Below are 22,773 nucleotides of genomic sequence, written 5' to 3'. Positions count from 1 at the left end.
TTTTGGTCTATATTAGGCAAATCATATTAAGAAAGAATAAAAACAATTAGGAGATAGTCATTATTATTAAGGCTGTGCCTGTATTAAATGTCGGATCGGGCTAAAACCTTTAAAACCCCGATTCGATTTGATCTTTTTATTTATTTGTATAGTTATATATTGTCAAGACCAGCGGGCAGGCGATTATTTTAAATCGCGATTATTAAATTAATAATTGTATTCACTTATTATATTTCTAATACAATATTTATATTCTCAAAATATATTTATATACAATTTTTAAATTTCTTTACAAAACTGAAAATTATAATAAATGTTTTTACCAATAAAAATTTTTTATAGTATAATTTTTAATATACTAAATCTCTATCACTTTAGAATAAAGAAGATAATTTAAAAAGTTATTAGATATTAAATGATCATATTCGCGCTGTCGACAAAATAATGAATAGATAAATTTTTGAATACACCAAGACCAGAATTTTTTTAAAAAATAATTTGGGCCAAGCCAAAATTTTTATTTTAAAATAATCAAGGCTGGGCCGAAATATGAAAAGTGTCTAGATTTATTTTTTCTACAACAGAGACTGTGCAATTGGTACCTCTTCAGGATTTGATATATTGTTTATTTTATTTTTAACTCGCCCATTTTATTATTCATACATTAAGAATCTTCATTTTTTTAAATTTTTTTAGGATGGCATTTGAGTTACGGAAATTTTGTAGAAAACAAAAGATAATTTTCAGGGGATATATTAGGTCTACATAGTAAAATTATATTGCCAAAAAATTTAAAGGATCTAAAATAATGTTATATATTAAATATAAATATTTGGATTATTCATACCAACAAATATACTATTCAAAATAAAATGCATACATTATTACATATATTATTTAAAATCTATAACAATATCATTTTTTTTTAAATAAATTAAATGAATTATTTAATTTTATCAGCCCTACTTATTAAATTAAGTCATTTCGATTTCATTTTGGACAAAATACTATTTAAATTTAATTTTATATAATTTTTTATTAACTATTCGGACAGAAAACCGATTGTAAAGACAGGGCCAAAATACCTTTTCAAAATAGGTCCTGTTCTGTTTTTTGATGTTCACCTTCACTAGAAACAATTGTTTTTTTTAGAAAAATATATAAATTATTAGATAATGCTTTTTTCAAACCTTTCTTCATGAAAGGAATTTGTGATTACTTGCCAAATATTGTAAGGCAAATTTCCTTATAAAAAATAAAGTAAATTGAATATTTTTCTTATCCATTTATGATTTTAAAGAAAATTTAATTTAATATATCTCTATAGATTATGAGCTTTATTAAAATATGTTATAAAAAGTTTAAACCACCAACTCTACCATTGTTGTAATTGTTAGATATAAATAGTTCCCCTATTATTCATAATAAGATAAATAATGTGTTAATGTCTGTTGGGATCAGGGTTGCAAGGCCAAAATTTCCAAATTATGGAAGAGATTTTAAAATTGCAAGATAAAACATTTTTGAGGACAAAAAGTGATTGAACCATGCAATTTTCGGTCGATTCCAGGCGAAATATACATTTTGAATCATAATAAAATTTATGAGAAAAAATTGTTATGGCCCTAGACCCTTGACAGGTCGATTATCGAAAATTATATATTATAATTGCTATTCATGATTCCACATAGCAATGCAAGTAAACAATTGTCTTTTTCATTTCATTATATTTTTAAATTTATATATATATCAGACTTGCAGGCCCAGTCCTAATTTTTTTAAAATAATTATAAAATAAATGTTAAAAAAATTGTGGCTAGAAATATTTACTATTTATTTTTAAATTATAGTAGTAAATAGAATAAAATAGATAAACATCATTAAGCTAGTAAATATAACGCGTAGTATTAAATTAGAAAACAAAATAAATATTATGAGTTTGAGATTTCCTCCCTATGTTTTTTAAAACCAAGTGTGAACTGCAACTGGTCAAGCATAGAGCTTTAAAAAAATTAGCACCAGGCATTGGGACAAAAATTTTCATTTTATAGGTATCTAGTTACATGCATTAAATGTTGCCATTAAAAGGCATCACAATGGTGTCTATTATAGAAAATAACATTTGTAGTGATTAGCGGACAAGAATAATGAATCCACACACATGGTTTTGGAGACAGAGGAGAATTCAAGAATGATTGTTGCGGATTGTGGGATGAGGATGTTTATGATTGTATTATTATAATGTTGTTATATGACATAAATTATTAATATTATTTGAATAAATGGTTTATTTGATTGCAATAAAGAATTCATGAAGTCCAAGTTATATATCTATACCAACATTAACATCAATGTATGTACACTTTTAATAAACAAAACTTTTTGGTCATTATTGCCATATTTTTGGTTTAATTCTGAATATTTTTTAAAAAATGGTCATGATCAGGACTGTGTTAACTTAGATCGAATCAACAGTTTTTAATTATATCTTGAACCAAACAAACCCAAGCCCTTCTAAAAAATTTTAAACCCAGTTTTTACAAATCTGGATTGAAATATTGTGAGGTAAATAGATATGAAATAAAAAGATGAGAATGGAAGGGGGGGTTGAGGGTGAATTCTTTAAAATTATAAACCAGGTTTGGTCAAAATTAATTTTCTCAGCTTAAGGCTATCCATTAACAAATTTTTTTAGATCTAGACCTGGTCAGTGCTGACAGCCTTAATTTTTTAATAAACTTATATGGAAGAAATCTCAAACCAAAATATTTATTCTATATTTTATTGTTATGCATTAAATTTAAATATTCAACAGTAACTTTAATAATTAAATAATGCCTACATATTACTATTTATTACTAAATATGATATGAAAATAAACAGTAAATATTTCCCACCTTTGGTTTTTTAAAAAAATTCATTTTTTCTATTTCTATTTTTTCTTTTTTGAATGATTGAATAAAACAATTATAAATTTATTGATAATATAAATGCTTAGAATTTTAAAAACAACTGTTTATGTTTTTAATTTTTAAATTTATATATTTTTTAATTTTTTTGAAAAAAAAATTTCTCATTTGTCATATTTTCTTAAAAATATCTACTTAGTCAATTTCATTTTGAAGATACAATCATATATTTGCTATAATCTCAAAATTTGTTAAGAATGACATGCCACAAGTCTATTTGACTACTTTTTTATGCCATTATATAAAAGTAACAAAGCTGCAATCACATCAAGCCTCATATTTTAAAAGATGATAGGATTTTTTATAATGTAAACAACTTGTTTTCGATATTTCATTTATTTAATTGCTTTTGTGCTTCCTGAATCTTGATATCAATTTTTGTAATCTCGTATTTTGCTAATAACCTTTTTATTTATACTATTTATCAAGCGGATTGAGGATTAAACTAAAATATATTCTGTATTACACATTAGCCTAAGCTTTGGAATTAGTATTTCAAGAGTTTTACAAATTTCATGCATAGAACTGTAATATCTAATTTATATCAAATTTTTGAAAATATGACTTGATTTAAAATTTGATGAGATTTAAATTATTTCTATATTTATTAAACAAACTGAAAAGAAAAAATAACAAAAATATCTTGAATTGGGGAAAGAGAAATCTCAATGTATTCAGAGCAATTTTGATAATTTAAAATTCGATATTTAAGATTAGAGCTGTACCGATATTTAACGTTTTCCAAATATCGGATCGGGCCTATACCTGTTTTACTAAAAATGCAATTCTTAAAACTTTTGAGTAATGAAACTTTGAATTATTATTACATCATATTTATTATTTTTTTAATAAAAAAAATATTTAAAAAAATAATAAATTTCCCCGAGTTTCTATTTTACATTAATAATATTTTCTAATTTTTTTTTAAACAATTGTGTTTTATTAAATTTATTATAATTAAGCTGTAATTTGAATATTTGAACAAGAATTATGTTGTTAAATGTACAAGGCACCTTAAACAAGTAAGACTTAGAAGCTTAAGGCAATAAAGGGATATTAGATATAATTATATTAAAATTATCAGAAGAAATAAATTGATGATAGACCTAAATATGAGAATCATAATTTTTAAAGGAATAAATTGATGATAGACCTAATTAGAAGAATCATAATTTTTGATGAAATAAAATTGATGATAGACCTAATTATGAGAATCATAATTTATAAAGGAATTAAACAGTTACAAGAATTATGATTTTAATAGAATACAATGGATCATAAAGGAACATTAGAAGATTGAGGAATATAGATATATTTATATAGTATTTTTTTTAGATGGCTTCCAACTTCAGAATAGGAAATAAAATTATAAGATCGAAATTAGAGAAGTGGATGGGTCAATAGAATCAAACAAATGGATATAAGCTGCAAGAACAGAAGCCCAACAACGAAATGGAAAATTGCTTCAGAAGGTGCCCAGGAGACAACGTAATGAACGTTATGACTGAACAATTTTGGGTAAGGAAAAGCTGTTTAGAATGTTGGTCTTGTGGAGGGATGCACAAGTTAAGATTTTGTCCCATCGCAGTCGAAACGTCAGATAATAATGCAGCTTTACCAGTGCGGGAAACTGGAGAGCAGACGAAAAACGCTGTAGTTAGTTTTCAAGGGGGGAGATGTTATATTTGTGTTTTATTCAATTTTTTATAATTACGCTGTAATTTGAATATTTGAACAAGAATTATGTTGTTAAATAATTATTTCATTTTAAATATTGTTTACGACGATTATAATTTAATATTTAGACATATTTGAATATTTAAGTTGTTTGAATATATTATTATATCATGAACTTTAATTTACTTTTAATTTTTTTTGCATATTTAAAAATTTATATAATACGCAACAAATTAAAAATAAAAAAAAATTTTTGATCTGGAAAGTTTTAATGTAAATTGTTGAAATCTCTCCTGAATAAAATCTTTTTGGTGTAAATTGTTGAAATCTCTCGTAAATAAAGTCGTAAGAATTATTGTTAAATTAATTAATTATAATAGTCTTTTTCTTAGTTTATACAAATTATTAAAAGTTTCATTTTTATTTTTAGATATAATAAGCTCGGTAATTTGCATTGCTTAAATCCTTCAATAAATATATTACAATAATACGGAAATGTAACACAATGCAAATGTTATTTATTTTTTTAAATAGATTTTAAAAGTTAGGAACACCCAAAGTTTTATTTATTTTAAATTTTTTTTAAAAATAACGCCAATTTAAAAAAATATACTATAAATAAAAGAATTTTTTTAAATATGGTATCGGAATTGTGGAAATACTTTACAAATGACAAAGATAATTTTGCAAAATGAGTTATCTGCGGAATTCTAATTTCACGGATAACAAATATTCGTAAACGTTTAAAGCAATTCCATCAAATGGAATTCGAAGAGCTAATACAAAAAGAACGATAAATATTAAAAAAAACAAATCAAATTTTTTTAAAAAAAGAGCCCTGAAAGTCAGCCAACAATATCAGCCATTCTTAATAAAACTAATATTTGGAAATATTCTGAAAATCCATAATAATTTCTAAATTTATAGGGGAAATGATAGCGTGTGACCACCAGCCGATTTCTATCTTTGAGGATATCGGCTTTAAAAGGCTTTTACATCATTTATGTCCAAATTACAAAATTCTAATTAGAAAGTATTTTTCGCAAGGAGTTATTCCAGATATATATATGAAAAACTCTCCGAAAAAAATCGTAAAGAAATTTTGGTTGATGATTCTTATTTTTCCTTTACCCTAGATATATCAACTAGAAATTCAGGTGGCGATTCTCACATCTCATTAACATGCCACTATATAAACCAAAATTTTAAACAAATTAATAGAGTTCTAAAAGTTAAACATTTAATGAGTCGCATACAGCAATAAATATTGCTCAAATTTTAGATGAAATGATTAATTATTAGGTTAAAAAAATAATAAAATACACCTAATCATTAGAGATAATGCACGCAACATAGCTCTGGCCATGAAAAACGGAAAATTTCAAAGCGTTTCGTGTTTTGCACATAGTTTGCAATTGATTGCACAGGCAGCAATTTTATCACAGAGGGGTCATTCCATGTCAAATGAGCAAAAAAACTGAGATTTTCGGCCGACCCCCTTCGATTTTTTTAAAATTTAGTAAGCAAAGAAAGGTCAGTGTAGTTAAGGAATAGCCAAAATTTTAGCCTCGTAACATTTATATTTTTGGAGATATTAGGGTTCAAAGTGGCAAAAATGACGTATTTTTACCATTATCTGCTTCATTCAATTAAGCATATCTTAAAAACTATATAATTGTAAATAACAAATTTAATATCAAAATTACGTACAAAGATTCTACTTTTATATAAAAAAAAAAAAATTTTTTTCAATTTCCGGCCATTTTATTAAATATATAAAGACTAAAAACGATTTTTTAGAAATTATACGACCTTCAATTTTTTTAAAAAATTTAGTAGACAACACTGAACTCTTCCTTTATATTTATAAAAAAAATTGGTCTGGGACGAGGCCATCTTCATTCTCAAAATCGATAAAAATGTTTAGAAAAGTGTATAAATATTTTTCCGAAAGGGGGCGTCTTTGCATAAATTTATATTTAAATCAGTTTTTAATGGTTTTTCTTGGACTATTTGATATAATTTAAAGGATTATTCATCTTGTAAATATAAATTATAATATTTTCTTCACTTATGGGGCTTTCATCCAAGTATAGAAATTATCTATCGATAAAAGAAACTCAATTTATTACATTATTATTTATAATTATTATATATTTGCCCATATAACATATATTTAACGAATATTAATAAAATATGATCCACCAAATATCGATCAATTTTTTAAACTAATGTGATCGTCGCAAAAAAAATAAATTTTTCAAAGTCAAGATATATTATATTTTTTTTGTGTCTCCATATTATGTACATTGTATTTATTGTTTTGTTTTTACCAAAAAAAAATAATATATGAAGAATTATAATTCTTCCATTGACGTGGAAAAGCTAATAAAATATTACAAATATTAATTTATTATTATTATAAAATTATATACAAAATAAAAGTATCATCAATAACCCAAACAATATAAATATTGGATCGGATTTTCTAAAATCGGCATAGCTTTACTTGTGAATAAGAATAAATGAGTGTTTCAATCAATAAAATAAAGAAAAATTTAAAATTGATTAATCATTCAATAACACATGCTCACTATATTAATTCATTTTTTTTAATTTCTTGGTATTTTAAAAAACTATAATAAATTCTAATTATTCTTATAATAAATTCTAATTATTCTTATAATATCAAAGGTAAAAAAATTATTTAATCGAAGCGATAAATTTTATAAAAAACTAAATGAAAATAATTAATATTGTCTTATAAGGATATTTTTGGTTTTAAAACTAAATCAATAATTTTTTCAAAAATTAACCAGTTACTTTCTACATCAAAATAGGGTTTTTGGAACAAAAAATGATTATACCATATTTTTACTAAATTTTATATAGAATTTTACATGAATAAATAGTCCTGAAATACAAGGTTAATTTAAATTATAATTATTTGTTTTAAGTTATGATAAAATGTATAATATGTAGAGCGAGCAAAATCAGATTAGTGATATCGGTTATTTGGCCGATATCAATATAATATCTGCAATATCGTATTGGATTAACCCCCTCGGTACACCTGTAATTATTAGATATTCGGTGATATTTTTATAAATTAATTTGTTTTATCATATAGAATTTCAATAAAATGAACAAAAATCTTATTCGAAAAACTAGATGCTGTAACCCTTTTAAAATACTAAAACATAATAATGTAACTACAAATCTTAGAAATGTACAATCTTGGATGTCACTTCTCTCAGATGATAAGATATGTGATAAATGTCGAAGAAAACTCGGAACAGCTAGTAAGTCAAATGACGCATTTAAAGACCCTGATATTCATCATATCGAAGAGAACCTGGCTTATGAATCAATTAATACACCATTGATAGAAATTAAAGAATCTCCAATAAAAAAGAAAAGGTTGAGAGAAAAAAGATATCCAATTAAAAAAATTACCAAAATAAAAAAGGCTATAGAAACTCATTTAGATATAAATGCGATTGAGCCAGCTACTATCGATAAAGATGATGGTATTCTAAGCAATATTAAAAAAAATTTTCACTCTTATCTAAAATTGATAAATATAAAATTTTGACGATATTACCAAAGAATTGAACAGTGTCCAAAATAATGAATGAATTTAATACAACAAAATACATGGCAAGACAAGCTAAATTATTGATAGCGGAAAAGGGATTTTTATCAACCCCTAACCCCAAGCCTGGAAATACTATAGACGAATGTACAGTTAAAATTGTACAAGAATTTTATTGTACGGACGAAATAAGCAGAATCATGCCAGGTAAGAAAGATTGCCTTTCAATTTTGACCGAAGACGGAAAAAAGAATACAATACAAAAGAGATTAATTTTAGATAATTTGAAAGAAATTTATATATTTTTTAAAAAAATGAGGCCTGATGTTAAAATCGGTTTTTCGAAATTTGCAAGCATTCGCCCAAAAAATTGTATACTCGTAGGAGGTAGTGGTACACATAATGTTTGTGTTTGCAGCTACCACCAAAATTTTAAATTAATGATCATTGGATCAAATTTACCCAATTTAACCAAAGATGATATGTTGCCCATTAAAACATATAAACCTATTTTACCCTTAATAATTTGTAATCCGTCTCAACCATCCTGTTATTTGGGCAAATGTGATAATTGTCCAGGGTCAACAAATTTACGCCACCAAATAGAAATATTGTTTCGTTCTAAGGACATCGAATTTATAACATACAAACAATGGCTATCCGTAGATAGAACCACTCTTGAAACAATAACCAAGCCAGTAGATGAATTTATCAATGCCTTTTTTGAAAAAATGGAATCTTTATTACCCCATTCTTTTATTTCAACGCAACAATCATTGTATCAAAAAAATCTAAAATTGAACTTAGACAAAGGCCAATATTTAATTTTATGTGATTTTTCAGAAAACTATAGCTTTATACTTCAGGATGAAGTACAAAGTTATCATTGGAATAGAGCTCAATCCACTGATCACCCTTTTGTTTTATATTATAAAGATAATTTAGCCAATATTTGTTGCCTAAATTATGTAATGATATCCGAATCTTTGCAACACAATACAATAGCAGTACATTATTTCCAAAAAACATTGGTAAATTTTTTAATTAATAAAATTTGTATGCCAAATAAAATTTTTTATTTTTCCGATGGATCTGCTGCACAGTATAAAAATCGTAAAAATTTTATTAATATTTGCCATCATGAGATGGATTTCGGGATACAGGCGGAATGGCATTTTTCTGCTACAGCACATGGGAAAAGTGTTTGTGATGGGATTGGTGGCACTGTTAAAAGATTAGCCGCTAGAGCTAGTTTACAAAGTACTCAAAGCAAATAACCACATCATATGAATTGTACGAGTTCGCTAAAGAAAATATTAATGGCATATATTTTGAATATATGACCCAAGAAAATTATGATCACGAAGAAATATTACTCAGGGAAAGGTTTTTAAAAACGAGACCTATACCTGGAACACAGAAAATTCACACGGTGATTCCCACAGGTCTACATCAATTTAAGAGTAAAATGTATTCCAATTCAATAGAAAGTAATATAGAATATTTATCATATAATGATGAAAGTATCATTTTTGGAGAGATATCAGGGTATATAACATGTGTTAATGATTCTAATTGGTGGTTAGCCTTAGTTTTAGGGAAAAATCAAAAGGAGGAAGAAATATATATAAAGTTTTTACACCCATCCGGACCTTCTAATTCCTTTACATTTCCAAGTATAGACGACACTCTCTACTTGCCAAAATGTCATATCTTAACATTAGTTTCACCGTTAACTGCTACTGGCCGTAGTTACACATTGTCGTCACAAGAAAGTAAATGCGCTACCGAAAAATTAGAATCTTTTAAAAGTGAGTTATATATTAGATTTTAAAATATATATTATATCAATTATTTTTAATATTTAGGGCGCCATATATGAAATGCTAAAGATTCTGATTCATATATTCAAGAAGTATAAATTTGGTTGAATATATTTTATTAATATTAATATATGTTATATTAGCAAAAAATTTTATAAAAAATTATAAATAAAGTAATAAATTGAATTTCTTTTATCGATAGGCATTTTCTATAATTGAATGAAAGCCCCATTTATTGTTATTTTCACTTACAAGATAAATACTCCTTTAAATTATATCAAATAGTCTAAGAAAAACCATTAAAAACTGATTTAAATATAAATTTATGCAAAGACGCCCCCTTTCGGGAAAATATTTATACACTTTTCTAAACATTTTTATCGATTTTGAGAATGAAGATGGCTTCGTCCCAGACCAATTTTTTTTTATAAATATAAAGGAAGAGTTCAGTGTTGTCTACTAAATTTTTTAAAAAAATTGAAGGTCGTATAATTTCTAAAAAATCGTTTTTAGTCCTTACATAATTAATAAAATGGCCGGAAATTGAAAAAAAAAAATTTTTTTATCTAAAAGTAGAATCTTTGTACGTAATTTTGATATTAAATTTGTTATTTACAATTAGATAGTTTTTAAGATATGCTTAATTGAATGAAGGCAGATAATGGTAAAAATACGTCATTTTTGCCACTTTGAACCCTAATATCTCCAAAAATATAAATGTTACGACGCTAAAATTTTGGCTATTTCTTAACTACACTAACCTTTCTTTGCTTACTAAATTTCAAAAAAATCGAAGGGGGTCGGCCGAAAATCTCATTTTTTTTGCTCATTTGACATGGAATGACCCATCTGTATCTAGATAGATTTTTGATTAAAGTATCTGTATCTAGATATTATTTTAGAGGTATCTGTATCTGTTTTTAGATACATTTTGATATACATCTATTTAACGCCTTTTTATATTATAAATAAAAATACTTGAATGTAAAATTTATTTTATTCCATATGAGCATATAACTTAATAATATCGCCGGAGTTAGTGTTATTAAACGGCTCATTTTAGGCCGATTTTTTAAAACGGCTAACTCAATATTTTAGCCAGAAAAATATTATCTGAGCCTCGATATTTCGTTAATATATGTCTAGACCTTTGTTCCTTCAGTGAGCAAAATCTTCAGGCTTGCGTAATATTTTTCTGGATGAAATATTGAGTTAGCCGTTTTAAAAAATCGGCTCAAAACGAGCCGTTTAACAACACTAGCCGGAGTGGCCTAATGGGTTAGATGTATGCTTAGAAACAGAAGGACGAAGAAGGACCCAGGTTCAATCCTGGTAAGGAGCATAAAATTTTCAAGTTTTTCTTCGATGACTGATGTGTAATGACATATGGTAAGATGAATTTCGGAGCTTAGAGATGACACCACGGTCACCGACAGGCCTGGACAGCCGGGTGCTAAGGATACCTGTTTAATAAACAAAATGAAGGAAATAAATGTAAATATGAATATGAAAGCTAGGGCGTTCCCTCCAAGCGACGCGCAGGGTGTAGACCTCCATCCTGTGAAAAGTAAAATAAAGGTCAAAGCAAAGAAAATAAGATTAGCAAGTTTGAATATTGCTTAAAGGTAAGACGAGAGTATTGAATGTTGAACAAGAGAAAAGTTGATATAGCGTGCATACAAGAGACGAAATGGAAGGGACAGAAGACTTTGATGATTGGAGATGAGTATAAATTGTACTATAATGGAATTGTTAGCAATAGGAATGGTGTCAGCATCATCCTCAGTCAAGATCTAACCTCCTCAGTAGTAGAAGTCAACAGGATCTCTGATAGACTAATGAAGATAAAACTCTGCATTGGTCAATCAATACTACACATCCTTTCAGTATATGCTCCACAAACGGGTTGCAAGGAAGAAGAGAAAGATGACTTTAGAGCTATCCTTGATGAAGCTGTAAAGGAAATCCCTAAGGATGATCTAGTCATAATTGGTGGTGACTTAAATGCGCATGTGGGGAAAGCAAGAGATAGCTACAAAAAGCATCATGGTGGTTTTGGATATGGAGAAAGAAGTGATGAAGGAGAGCATGTATTGAAATTTGCGCAAGCCTTCGACCTTGCCTAACACCTACTATAGGGAAAAAGACAGTCATCTAATAACATATGAAAGTGGTACAAGGAAAACGATAGATTGCATGCTCTCTCGCAGAAGATTAAAAGATGTAATAGACTGCAGTCATCCCAGGAGAAGATATCGCCGCGCAACACAAACTACTAGTCATGAATTTACACATCTCAAATAAATCCACTCAAAACAAGATAAAACTGGAACCATGCATCAAATGGGGCAAATTAAAAACAATGACAGATGCCTTTGCAATCAATGTAAACATTGAAACAATAGGTTCCGCACAAGTCAGTGAAGAAATGTGGACAGACCTTTCATCCAGATTAATAGACACTGCCAAATCGATACTAGGCTTGACAAGGGGAGGCAACAAATCATACAATGAACTATGGTGGTGGAATGAAGAGGTACAAACCACTATACAGGAGAAAAAAAGCCCTTTATAAAATATGGTACAAATCCAAAAACCCAGATGACAAGCCAAGATACAAAAAATCCAAGAGATTAGCTATAAAGGCGGTGGCTAGGGCCAAATCTATGGCATACAATGACATGTATGAAGAACTACATACCAAAGAAGGGCAAAATAAAATATACAGATTAGCCAAACAGTGAGAAAAGAATTCTAGGGATATAAACGGAGCTCTAATCAAGAATAAAGATGGGAAATTGATAATAAAGGAAAAAGAAATAATGAATAGATGGAAAGAATATTTTCAGGAGCTTCTCAACTTTAATCCCCACATACTACATCTAGACAAACACTCCCCATGTCAAAACCTTGTACAACCTATAACAGAACAAGAAATAATCACATGCCTCAAGCATATGAAAAACAACAAAGCTAGGGGTCCAGACGATATTCCAATAGAAAGCCTTAAAGCACTAGGAGATGATGGAATACGTCTCTTCACAAATCTGTACAATAAAATACTTGGAAATGAAGAGGTTCCCCAAAAATGGAGACAGAGCTATCTAGTTCCTATCTTCAAAAATAAAAGGGATCCACACAATTGTCAAAATTACAGGGGCATAAAACTAATGTCACACTGTCTAAAACTATACGAAAAAATAATAGAAAAAAGATTAAGAGACATAATCGAAATAGGAGAGACTCAGATTGGCTTTATGCCTGGAAGATCAACAACTGATGCTATCCACGCAATTAGGCAAATGAGTGAAAAATACAGGGAAAAGAACAAAAAGCTACACATGGTCTTTCTCGATCTAGAAAAGGCCTTCGATAGAATCCCAAGAAAACATATCTGGTGGGCGCTACATCACAAAAAGGTTCCCGAAAAATATATAAGAATAATACAGGATATGTATATGGGCCATACAACAATGGTCCGTAACACCACGTACTTCAGCAGGCTTCACAATAGCCGAAGGAGTTCATCAAGGGTCGGCTCTCAGCCCACTTCTCTTCATTACAGTAATAGATGTATTAGCACAGTCTATACCTCAAACAGTCCCGTGGAATATGAAATTGTGATACTTGCCGAATCCAAGGATGAAATGAAAGAAAGATTAGTGAGTTGGATAAATATAAATATACTAGAAAAGCACGGACTAAAAGTAAATAGAGAAAAGACGGAGTATATGCTGATAGGAGGAGATGAAACAGAGAGTATTGATATAAATGAATGGCAGATATCGGCAATTGAAAGCTGCAAATATTTGGGATCCACTATACAAACAAACGGCACAATAGAAAAAGAGATAAAGAGTAAAATAAATCATGGGTGGTTAAAGTGGAGATCTTTATCTGGAGTGCTATTTGACAAAAGAATCCCACACAAATTAAAGGGAAAAATTTACAGTTCCATTGTACAACCAACTATTCTATATAGTTCAGAAACATGGCCAACCAAAGAATCAGACGAGAGAAGTCTCCAAACTATGGAGATGAGAATGCTGAGTATGATTGCTGGGGTAACAAGAAAGGATAAAGTGCGCAGTACAAGAATACTAAGTAGTTTAAAGGTAGTGCCGATTAAGACTGAGTTAATGGTAAACAGACTTAGGTGGTATGGGCACACAATGAGAAGGCCTATGAACTACATAGGAAATAAGGTTTAGAGTTTGGAAGTGATGGGCAAACGTAAAAGAGGAAGGCCAAAACTTCAATGGGGCTATAAAGTTAGAGCCAATATAATATAAATTAGATAAAAGAGATTGTATAAATAACATAAAGTGGAGAGAGATGTTGAAGGAGCTTACCACCAGAAAAGGTGAAAGCTAAAGAGAAAAAAAAAATATATAACTTAATATTAATATATATATTAAAAAATTATATATGGCGAATTCCATATCAAATCAACCAAGGTTTCAACCCGACCCCCTTCAATTTTTTACTGGTAGTATATACTATGAATAAGAAAAAAATACCTTCCAACCCTGTTTATCCGCTAAGATATCGCCGTTTAAAACGCGGAAAAATAGTACATTTTTGACAAAATGCATCTCATTTATTTTCAAATATCGTAGCTTAATAAAAGTTATTTAAAATGACATAAAAATAATATGATGGACATTTGATTAATATCGAAAACCGGATGTGTAAAACCGGAAATGGCCATAGAAAAAAAAGTTATTTTTTCAAGATTTTTTTTCTATAGATAGATATCACACTGCTTTATATTTGTACAAAATACTAGACTGGGGTGAACATGGGTTTAGGAGTTATCACTCTTTATATGGCTAAAATTGAATAAATTTAACATTAATATCATCATATTTTAATTTAATGAATAGTTATGAAATAATGTTAATTTAAAAATTATGTCTAAATGATAGGCCCTTTCTTTTTTTAATCTTTATCAAAATTTTTGAGAAGCGGCTGGAATAATCAGCTTTGTTTAACACTTTAGTTAAATTTTGTCTAGAAGTTACTTGACAAAATAATTCTAAACATATTTATAACTTTATTTGGCATTACATATAATAATCAAAAATTTATAATTAAAATATATCATATATTATAATTATCCAAGGAATTTTAATAAATTATGACTTTTGTTTTCGTCTAGGGGAATAAAAGCTTAGAACTTTGTGTTCCAGAAATTCTTTTTGCTCTCAAAAATCTGCTTTCAAGATGACTTTCTATGTTCATATAATTATTGCTCACAAATATATAATTTACCCCTTTGATATTATTTCTTGCATAGTTAAATAAATCTATTGTTGTCAATTTGTGATGTTCATATGGACGTTGCAAGCTTGCTCGAGCTGCCAACCATTTAGTAACGGCCCCCAAAATGTCGCATGGACTTTTACCTTGTGCGGTTTCAAAAAATGTCACTCAGCCTTTATCCCAAAATTATTTTCATGATTGTAGAGATTAATGAAATCTTTTATTTTTATATTGGTTACTGCTCCATCAGAAAAATTATTAAATTTTAGCCATTCTATTTACGATCAATTTTAAAATAAATAAAATGCACATGTGTTGTGCTTTAAACAATCTGATATAACCAATAAATTTACATGTTTTATTATGTTGTTCTCACGGTAATAAATTATAAGAGTAGTGGCTTGATTATTGGTCTGATTTAATCCTTGTGCATGGTTCTGCACTACAAATGCATAATTTTCTGAAAAGCCTGCAATAACTAGAATTGGCCAACATTTAAATTGAATTATAAAAAGTTTCGAATTCATGATTATCGTGAAGCTATAAACAAATGAGGAATTAAATTGTCAATTAAATAATCTACAAATTCGTCAGCGGATTTTGTCAGTGTTTCGAGGGTAGTTCGATCAACGGCTATCCATTTTTTGAATGTTTTATAATCTATAGAATTCTCGTCAAATAATATATTAAGCCTTTCTTTTAATTTTGAATATATGGGGGAAAATTTATTGTTGAATTTCAATTTTGGTAGATTATTTTATGCTAAATAAAATATTTAAAATTATTTTGTCAAGTAATTTTAATTTCGAGATAAAATTTAACTAAAGTTTTAAACAGCTCATTTCCCAGCCACCTCTCAAATTTTTTTTATAAAGATAAAAAAAAAGTAAGGGCCTATCATTTAGACATAATTTTTAAATTAACATTATTTCATAACTATTCATTAAATTAAAATATATGATATTAATTAGTGAAGGTCAACGGTCCGGTCCTATCGGTCTTAGACCGGGATCGGACCGGACCGATTGTCGGACCGATCTTTTTCATGAGGACCGTGGTCCGGACCGGTCTTTTTTATTTTTTACGGTCCAGACCGCGGTCCGGACCGGTCTTTTATTATTGTTTAAGTTTGCTTTACTATACAATTAATATAATTTTTTTGTATATTTTATTTTATGATATTTTTCTAGAGGAGTCATTTTAGATTTTGTTAATTTTTATTTTACAATATGAAAACCATAAGTTTGTCCAAGAAACATTTTACTTATAGTCCCAATAAAAACATAGAGTATGTGTTCACTGCAGTACCAAATTTAATGTATCGTCAGCACCTATTATAATTTTTTAAGCAATAAATTAATCAAAATAAGCAATAATATTATTAAAATATTTTAATATAGTTCTATTTTTTTTAAAGAAACTGTCTGTATAATTTATTGTAAAAATTACTTAACCTTATTCTTAATAAAATAATTAGGTACCTTCAACAGACATCTGATAAAACATAAAATATATACTTCTAATGATGAAAATGAAAATATCTCAAAAAACACAATCTACTCTTAATTTTAATATGCCCTCTACAAGCACAAAATCATTTTTTTCAATACCATTGGATAAATTTTATTGTTTATTAATACTCTTATATTTAATAAAATGATAAAACAAATCAAATTAGGTTAAAAAAATATGTTTTTTAAACAAATAAAAAGACCGGTCTAGGACCGGTCTTTTTATTTAGGACCACGGTCTGGATCGATCTTTTTCTTAAGGACCGTGGTCCGGTCCGGTCTGAGGGTATCGGTCCAGTCTAGACCAAAGACCGGACCGTGACCTTCACTAATATTAATGTTAAATTTGTTCAATTTTAGCCATATAAAGAGTGATAACTCCTAAACTCATGTTCATCCCAGTCTAAGATTTTGTACAAATATAAAGCAGTATGATATCTTTCCGGTTTTACACATTAGGTTTTCGATATTAATCAAATGTCCATCATATTTATTTTTATGTCATTTTAAAGAACTTTTATTAAGCTACAAAATAAAATTTAAATTATTTTTCTAACTTAATTATTACTCGAGATATTTGAAAATAAATGAGGTGCATTTTGTCAAAAATGTACCATTCTTCCGCGCTTTAAACGGCCATATCTTAGCGTGTAAACAGTGTTGGAAGGTAAAATTTCATTTTTTTCTTAATTATAGTATATACTACCAGTATACAAAATTTAAGAAAAATTGAAGGAAGTCGGGTTGAAAATCGACTTTTTTTTGTTGATTTGATATGGAATTCACCATATATATATATGTAAAATATTAAAACTTATATATAAAAAAGAATATATAAATATTAATTAAATATTATGTCCGAGTTATCAATAACAAGCAAATTCTGATATTACAATCCATCTCAAGGAATTCGCCATTTTTAATTGCAATGGAATTGGTATTTTATTTAATTCTATTAAATTAATTATTATATTAATATTGATGACGAAAATGACGACATTCTTCCATGGCCAATTTATAGACCATATTTTAAAATAACATTTCAAAATAAGGAAAACAAATCTCTGTTAGTAAAATCTTTGCCATGTCTACCAAAAAATATGCAAATTTCACTTAGCATTACCTCAACTTGCAACATTGTAAAACATTTAAGGGTATAGATACTAAATAAATGTTTACAATTATAATTTTAAATTTTAAGAGAAAACATCAAACACTCTTAATCCAAATAAAAAGGGGAAGGAGAAAAAAATCTATTAAAGAAAATATGAGACTAGGTTCATCGTCTATTGATTTTTTTCCAAAAGATCTCAGACTTTAACCCAAACCACTTTAGATGATTTAATAATTATTTTATTATAGATAGCATTCAGCCATTTTCAATTGCTGAAAATCCTTCATTTATAAAAATGATCAAAACATTAGCTCCACAAAAAAATATAATTTGCCAACAGACAGTGGTTGTTACTGAAATCTAATAATTATTTATAATCATTTAATCATATATTATATTATTTTATTAATGATATATAATAATTATTTATATTAATCATATATTATATTAATATCTAAAAATCATTATTATATTTTGATAAATGTGATATCGAGTCAATAAATTTTTTAGATCATTTCATGAATTTTCACAATAGAATTCTAATTTAGGTTTATTCAAAACTTATCTAAGAGTATAATAAAAAATGTATCTGTATATAGATACATTTTAAATTGTATCTGTATCAATATACTTTTTAGAAGCTGTATCTGTATCTAGATAAATTTTTAGACGATGTATCTGTATCTAAATCCATTTAAAAAGTATCTTTTAACAACTCTGTAATTCAGAGAGTAACAAAAGAAATAAGTACTGAATCATGTTCAATTAGCAATGTTATACCCTTTGCTGAAATTCTGAAAAGTGAATTAAAGATTAATGGGGACACAGATAGAGGTGTGCAGATCATGAAATTTACCATTAATAATATTTTAACAACTAGGTTTTTTGATATTTATGATGATGACAATTATCTTATCACAATATTACTTGGTCCTTGATATAAGGATTTCTTTTTGCCAAAAATTTCATATATTAAAAGCTCAGGACTGCATGTGAGTTTTTTTTTAAAGGTGATGATAATGTTCAACTTCCAATAAAGATTCACCAGGTTTTAAATTTTTTTTAATAAATTTAGATTTTATTGTTAACTTAGGTAATGACAATGAGAAAAATGTTCCACATAACATTAAAAAATGCAAATTTAATTTAAGGGATGCTAATCAAAGAAAAACTAGTAACAAATAAAATAAATGATAATAATGTAAATGACTTGCCATACTTGATAGAAATCAAGGAATATTTAAAAGAATCTTTATATATAGAAAGTATAATAACATATTTTTCATATTAATTTAAATATTGCTTGGTTGGGTTATGATTGACCCATTTGTTTGGGTGATATCTGATTATTTTTCAAAATCAACAAAAGATTGGGTTTGTATGAAACCCACTATTTTATAAATGCTAATTTTATATTTGTGTTCTTTATTTAGAAAACTTGAATAACATGATGATATTGATATTATATCCCCTGAATCCACTTGAATATTGGAGAGTTAATGCTGTAAAATATCCAACTTTATCAAAACTTGCATGTAAATTTTTGGTGCCAGCAACAAGTGTCCCATATTAGTCTGCCTTCCAGGGGATATTGATAGTCCTCATCGTAGAAGCCTAATTCAGAGGCTCTTATATTTATTTTAAAAAATCTAATATTATAATTTTATATATTAAATATTACAATTTTATAAACCAACATAAAATGAATATATTATTAAATTTAGTTTATCTATTATAATATAATTTTTTTTAAATTATTGTTGAAATAAAAAAATTAAATAAAATGCATAATTCTTTTGCATAAAAAATAGATTTCTTAATAACATTTAGTTAAAAGAGGGGTAGTGAAAAATCAATATATATATAGGTGGTATTAGATCGGGTCGTAACCAATATCAGAAAATATAGGATTGGTGAAAAATATGTGGATCGGCAAAGCCCTATTTAAGATTCAGGCCATAATTTATATTTTGTTTATATAACTGGTTTTTATTTATAAGCTAAAAAAACTGATCAATGAACTAGTAGGTACTAATTATGCATTACATATTATTTATTCTTCAATAAGTTTAATTCATAATGTTAATTTATTTTATTTTGCCAAAGATGTTTTTCTAAACAGGTAAAAACAGTAAAGTATGAAATACACACTAATTATTGACATAAATTTCAGAGATAATGCTTCGAGATTTTGGCTAACTTTACGCTTAAGACATGATATCATAGTTAGTTTATGGTTCATAATTCATTTAATTTTTTAATGGCAGGTGATAGTGTTGTTAAATGGCTTGATTTGAGCCGATTTTTAAAACTCAATATTTCAACTAGAAAAATATTGCCTCGATATATTAATAGATGTCTAAACCTTTGTATCTATGAGAAAAATCTTTAGGCTTGTGTAATATTTTACTGGATAAAATATTGATAGCCAAGAGCTGTTTAACAATACTAGCTGGTGAAATTGACTAAGAAATTAATGAACTAAATATTATGATGTTAATATTGACAAATTTTATTTTTTTACCTATTAATTCTTTTCCTCTTTAAACCAACTTCCAAAGAGAATAAAGCAATAAAATATACTAATAAAGCCATATTTAATGGTTTAGCAAAAGTTTCAAAATTAGTATTTCTAAAAGCTTGGCACTTCATACTCATGACATCATTTTCATTTTGTTTATAGATCAGTTTCTGTTTGTGGTTCCCATATTTGAGTTAGGAACTGTAAGTACTAGTAAGGCATTAAATATTAATGCATATAATATATATAGTTTTTTATATTTCAATTTTAACTAAATATTTTGGCAATTTTAGTTTTTCCATATGTCTACAAACAGATTAAATTATTATATAATTATGATCTAAACATTGATAAAATTTACTGAATAAATGCTAATGTTAAGATTGGCTGTTACTGATAATTTTTTCCTTTATAATGATATTGGTTAAAGTCAGACACAAATAAAGTATAAAACATTGCCATATTTTAGAATAATGGCTTGTTCAGCCAACTTTAAAGGAGATAATATATTGACAACCAAAAAATCAATAATTATTTATAGGAGGGACCTAGCTGAAAGCTGGGCAAAACAGGGTTTGAGGGTGAAACCCCAAAAATATTTTTAATCCCCCTATCATTGGGTCCTAAAGTAATATCATTAAAGATAGTCTTGGCAATTCTAATGAAATTAAAACCAGGCTCTCCAACTTCCTGGGTTAGACTCTAGTTTGGGTTCGATTCTGGTCAACATTTCTTTTAACCCAGGTTCAGAGTCAATGTTGGTTGGGTTTCTAAAATTTTAAAAAGCTTTAATTCTTATGACAAGACTCCATGATAGGTCATATTAAATAATGGACTACACCATTTTTACATTATTTTGCGGAAATATCAAAGCAGAGATACATTTAAAAATAATTTTAGATATTAAATAAATTGATAAATTATATTAGTTGGATAAAATTATAAAATAGTTTTATACTAAGCAAAATAATGCTATATTTGAAAAAAAAAATTTAAATGAAAGTTTTATAAAATAATAAAAAATTTTATATTATATGCATTTTAAAAATTAGTATATCTATATTATTTGGAACAAATTAATAATACAAGACCGTTAGATTATGAGGTTTAGAGTAGCATAATACTTTTCGGAAAAATCTTATTAAAAATAAATAAATCCATATTAGTAGTAAATGATAAAAGTCCAAACAAATGAACTTACATTTTATTAAGGTTTATATATCTAATTAAGGATTACTCTTAAAAAATTTAATAAGGGTTAAAGGGATATAAAATATACCGATTTATATATAATTATTTAACTCACCATGATGACATTTTGCCTTAAAAATCAGACCATTCACTAGCCAATACGACTATTGACACTTTAAAGTCTCCTTAGGAAAAATTGTTTATTAATAGAATCTGCCATACGTGTGAATTTTTTAAAAATTTTATAAATAATTATATAATTTGTAGAGGCATATTCAAAAAGACATGTATATATATATATATACTAGTGTTTATTTTTTAAAATATTGGTAACTCACTGAAACTCGAGGAAATTTTTAATATTATTTTATTTTTTAAATATTTTTTTTATTTATATTTTTATTAAAAAATAATAAATATGCTATAGGACAAATCTTAAAATTTAATCTTTTTTCAAGTTATAAAAAATGTAAATGTATATTCAATACTAGGTCAATCACAGCAGAAACTTTTCGACCCATACTCAACGTATTGAGCGTTAATGGAGGGGTCTTAAGGCAAGCATTATCAGAACTGAAATAAAATTATAGTGAATATTCTTATTTTTCAATATTATAAATATGGCAAATTTAAGTAAATTAATTAAATTTTTAAATGATATAAATTTATATAGAACAACAATATAGGTTTTTCCTTAAAATTATATATATATATCTATATATTATCAGTTTATATATTATGTTTATTCAAATAAATTTATCCTAATTATCTAGTATTTAATTTAATAGTCCTTACCTAGTAGCATTTTTAAAATTTTTAAATAATATACTCTATTTTTAATGTAAAATTAAAGAATTGGGATAATTTTCACAAAAAAAAATCATAGTTTAACTTAGTAGTATTTAATATAGCACACGTCTTTCCCATTTTAATGTAAAATTAAAGAATCGCGAAAATTTTCACAAAAAAAAAATATAAAATTCTTAAAATTTTTGATTTTGAGTAATGAAACTTTGAACTATTGTTACATCAAAAAATTTCCACTCATATCCACACGATGGCATATTTATTATTTTTAAATATAAAAAATATTTTAAAAAAAAATTA

At 26.9% G+C, this 22,773-nt stretch overlaps 1 protein-coding gene across 1 annotated transcript in view; it reads right to left on the bottom strand.

Annotated features, from left to right (window-relative positions):
• LOC135931064 (uncharacterized) overlaps window positions 1–21,852 on the bottom strand; it is a 34,076-nt gene extending 12,224 nt beyond the window's left edge. The window contains exon 1 of the mRNA XM_065467928.1: window positions 21,782–21,852. Coding sequence (XP_065324000.1) covers window positions 21,782–21,792 — 11 coding nt within the window. The 5' untranslated portion in view covers window positions 21,793–21,852. The remainder of the gene's footprint in view (window positions 1–21,781) is intronic.
• Between the last annotated feature and the right edge of the window lie 921 nt (window positions 21,853–22,773).

This window comes from Gordionus sp. m RMFG-2023, chromosome 1, assembly GCF_954871325.1.
Source record: "Gordionus sp. m RMFG-2023 chromosome 1, tfGorSpeb1-WG-v2, whole genome shotgun sequence".
NCBI lineage: Eukaryota > Metazoa > Nematomorpha > Gordioida > Chordodea > Parachordodidae > Gordionus > Gordionus sp. m RMFG-2023.
The sequence above is the reverse complement of the archived record's forward strand: the minus strand, read 5'-3'. Positions and strand labels throughout refer to the sequence as shown.